Source organism: Protobothrops mucrosquamatus, unplaced genomic scaffold, assembly GCF_001527695.2.
Source record: "Protobothrops mucrosquamatus isolate PMUCROS unplaced genomic scaffold, P.Mucros_1.0 scaffold9063, whole genome shotgun sequence".
Classification (NCBI taxonomy): Eukaryota; Metazoa; Chordata; class Lepidosauria; order Squamata; family Viperidae; genus Protobothrops; species Protobothrops mucrosquamatus.
In genome coordinates, this window is record NW_015394855.1 from 1 (window position 1) to 3,435 (window position 3,435).

Below are 3,435 nucleotides of genomic sequence, written 5' to 3' on the forward strand. Positions count from 1 at the left end.
AAATTGTGCTCATAAGTCAAGGACTATCTGTATATATTCCATTATATTTAGTGGAAGCTTATTCAACTTCCCCAGTGATCAGTGAATATGGATTTGGGAAATAAAGAATACAGGTAGCCCTTGACTTACGACCACAATTGAGCTCAGAATTTATGTTGCTAAGTGAGAAATTTGTTAAGTCAATGTTGCCCCATTTTACAACTTTTCTTGCCACATTTGTTGTGAATCACTGCAGTTGTTAAATTAGTAACACAGTTGTGAAGTGAATCTGGCTTCCCCATTGACTTTGCTTGTCAGAATGTGACAAAAGATGATCACACGATCGTCATAAATATGAATCAGTTGCAAGCATCCGAATGTAAATCACATGACTGTGGGGATGTCATAAATGTGAAAAATGGTTCTAAGTCAGTGCCGTTCTAAATTCCAACAGTCAGTAAATGAACTGTGATAAGTCGAGGACTGCCTGTAAATGGTCAATTATGATTGGCTAATGGTTCCTGTTTTTAGCTAGCTCATATTTTAACGGGAGAAACCAGGAAGCTCCTGTTCCCCCTCCTGGTGCCAAGACACAAGGCCTTTCCCCAGAGAAATGAAGGGGTCTCTTCCACTGATCCTGACATCGATCCCTCTTTGATCCCCCTGACACTGACCCAGAATCTCTTTTGGATGCTCTGCGGTCAAAATATCATCCAGCATAAAACCTCAGTGGCTGTTTTTTACCTCTAAATTTTTTCATGGCACTTTTCAGAAGCACAGCGAAATCACTGTAATCCCAGATTGTCCACATCGGGTCTACAAGTAAATCCACCGGATTCTCATATGTTTTCTTCGCCTGGTACCTGGCAAGGCAAAAGAACAATGATTATTATCCTCCCAATGGAAAAAGTATCAGATGGTGTTTGAGGATCCAGTCTGAGTTGGTCACCGGGACCAGAGGTTTATTCTTCCAAGCTTTTGGATTCGTGCTGGAACTGCCCTCTCTCCACAGTATGTACACTGGGCTGTCCTGCACATTGTATACATGTGATGCCTGGTTGTGTGTGACTTTTAGTTGTTAAGTGGGGTGTTGATGGCTGGCTATTAAATCAGTGATTGTTCTTTCTTTGTGTTGCCCTGTCCTCAGCTCCTAAGTACCTGGTAAGCTGGTGATTGACTGACAAGGGCCCTGTTTCCCAGGCTTCAATCATTTCTCTGCTTAGCTATTGTTTTAATAAGGTGTGGAATAAGAACAGGAAGCTGGGGTTGGAAGAAGAATATAAAAGATTAGAACTAGAACTACAGAGAATACCGCAAAAAACGAATCTTAAAAATCAAATGGAATTAGTAAAACATAAATTAAATATATTCAAGACCAAGAAAAACCAAATGTACAGGTATAGTGTAGGGGGTACCTTGCTCAATAGTAATAACTGTGAGAGGGATCTCGGAGTCCTAGTGGACAATCACTTAAATATGAGCCAGCAGTGTGCTGCAGCTGCCAAAAAAGCCCACACAGTGCTAGGCTGCATTAACAGAGGGATAGAATCAAGATCACATGAAGTGTTAATACCACTTTACAATGCCTTGGTTAGGCCACACTTGGAATACTGCATCCAGTTTTGGTCACCACGATGTAAAAAAGATGCTGAGACTCTAGAAAGAGTACAGAGAAGAGCAACAAAGATGATTAGGGGACTGGAGGCTAAAACATAGAAGGAACGGTTGCTGGAATTGGGTATGTCTAGTTTAAAAAAGAGAAGGACAAGGGGGGATATGATAGCAGAGTTCCAGTATCTCAGGGGCTGCCACAAAGAAGAGGGAGTCAAGCTATTTTCCAAAGCGCCTGAAGGCAGGATAAGAAGCAACAGATGGAAACTAATCAAGGAGAGAAGCAACCTAGAACTAAGGAGAAACTTCCTGACAGTTAGAACAATTAACCAGTGGAACAACCTGCCTCCAGAAGCTGTGAGTGCTCCAACACTGAAGGTTTTTAAGAAGAGACTGGACAGCCATTTGTCTGAAATGGTATAGGTTTCCTGCCTGAGCAGGGCGCTGGACTAGACGACCTCCAAGGTCCCTTCCAACAGAAAAAAAGTTCACTGAAAATGAGATAGAAAATGTTAAAAGATTTTGTTAATGAAACTGAGTGATAAATCCTGAGGACACATAATCTAGTGGCAAAAGGGGTTCTTATAATAATTATAATTATAGTAAACTAATGGGATCATTAAATAGACAAAGTGATAGAAAATGAAGAAGCTAAAGTGCTTTGGGACTTTAGAATTCAAAGGCTGCTGCATAACACCCCAAACCTGACAATTATTGATGAGAAAGACAAAAAAAGTAGACATAGTATTACCTGGAGACAAAGGAATAAAAGAGAAAGAACTGGAGAAAATCACAAAATACAAAGATCTGCAAATAGAAGTAGAACAACTGTGGCCAAAGAAAGCAAAGGTAGCACCAATAGTAATACCCGCCTTGGGTGTAATCCCAAAACATCTGGAGCACCACTGGAACAGCATCGACACTGACAAAACCACTATCAGACAATTGCAAAAGGCAGCTTTACTTGGAACAGCTTACATCCTACAATGATACCTTTAGCACCATCAAACCTCTGTCTATCCTTGGGAAGGACTCAATAGATTGACAAAAATACCAAATTCAATCTAAACATCTAGCTGACTGTGGGACCAACCATAATAATTCACCATATCAAATATTGCTAATTACATTGTGTTGAGGTTGTCTGGGGAAATATTTACGAGGCCCTGAGATACATTGTCTCTAAATTAAATTACTGCTAAATACAAACAGAACTTTCCAAAATAGGAAAACTGCTGGAGGAGCTGCCGGTCTCTGAGACGGTAAAGAGGAGGGTGAAGTCACTTACTTCTTCAAGATGCTTCCAATGTCCTAAAAAAGAGAGATGGAAAAATGAAAGGAGCCATTTCTATGCAGTTACATTCTTAAAATTCATAAATGTGTGAAATCAGGTACAAACTGACATATAATTAAAAAGTACTTTTTTCTTTAAAAAAAAACAACATTGCTTTTTTCCCCCCGGCCGCTCTTTTTTAGAGAAGCATTGTTTATCTGTAATACCATCAAACATCCACATCTGCCTATCCCAGGTCCTGGGTAAGGACTCAATAGGTAGACAAAATGCCAAATCCAGTCTGAACATCTGGCTGACTGTGCGTTGATCAATAATAATAATAATAATAACAATAATAATAGTAATAATAATGCAAAGAAGAAGAATAAAGTTGGAATGGACCTTGGAGGTCATCTAGTCCAACCCCCTGCTCAGGCAGGAAACCCTATACCATTTCAGACAAATGGCTGTCCAGTCTCTTCTTAAAAACTTCCAGTGTTGGAGCATTCACAGCTTCTGGAGGCAGGTTGTTCCACTGGTTAACTGAATTCCACACAAGTGTTGGGGTTTCC

General features: G+C 40.1%; 1 protein-coding gene across 1 annotated transcript in view; it reads right to left on the reverse strand.

The window, feature by feature from the left end:
* Positions 1 to 723: 723 nt before the first annotated feature.
* LOC107300906 (tripartite motif-containing protein 15-like) overlaps positions 724 to 3,435 on the reverse strand; it is a gene marked incomplete at its 3' end in the record, with an annotated part of 11,712 nt that continues 9,000 nt past the window's right edge. Inside the window, exons 3-4 of the mRNA XM_015830190.1 lie at positions 2,879 to 2,901; positions 724 to 842 (exon numbers count right to left, since the gene is read on the reverse strand). Of these exons, the coding sequence (XP_015685676.1) occupies positions 724 to 842; positions 2,879 to 2,901 (142 nt within the window). The remainder of the gene's footprint in view (positions 843 to 2,878; positions 2,902 to 3,435) is intronic.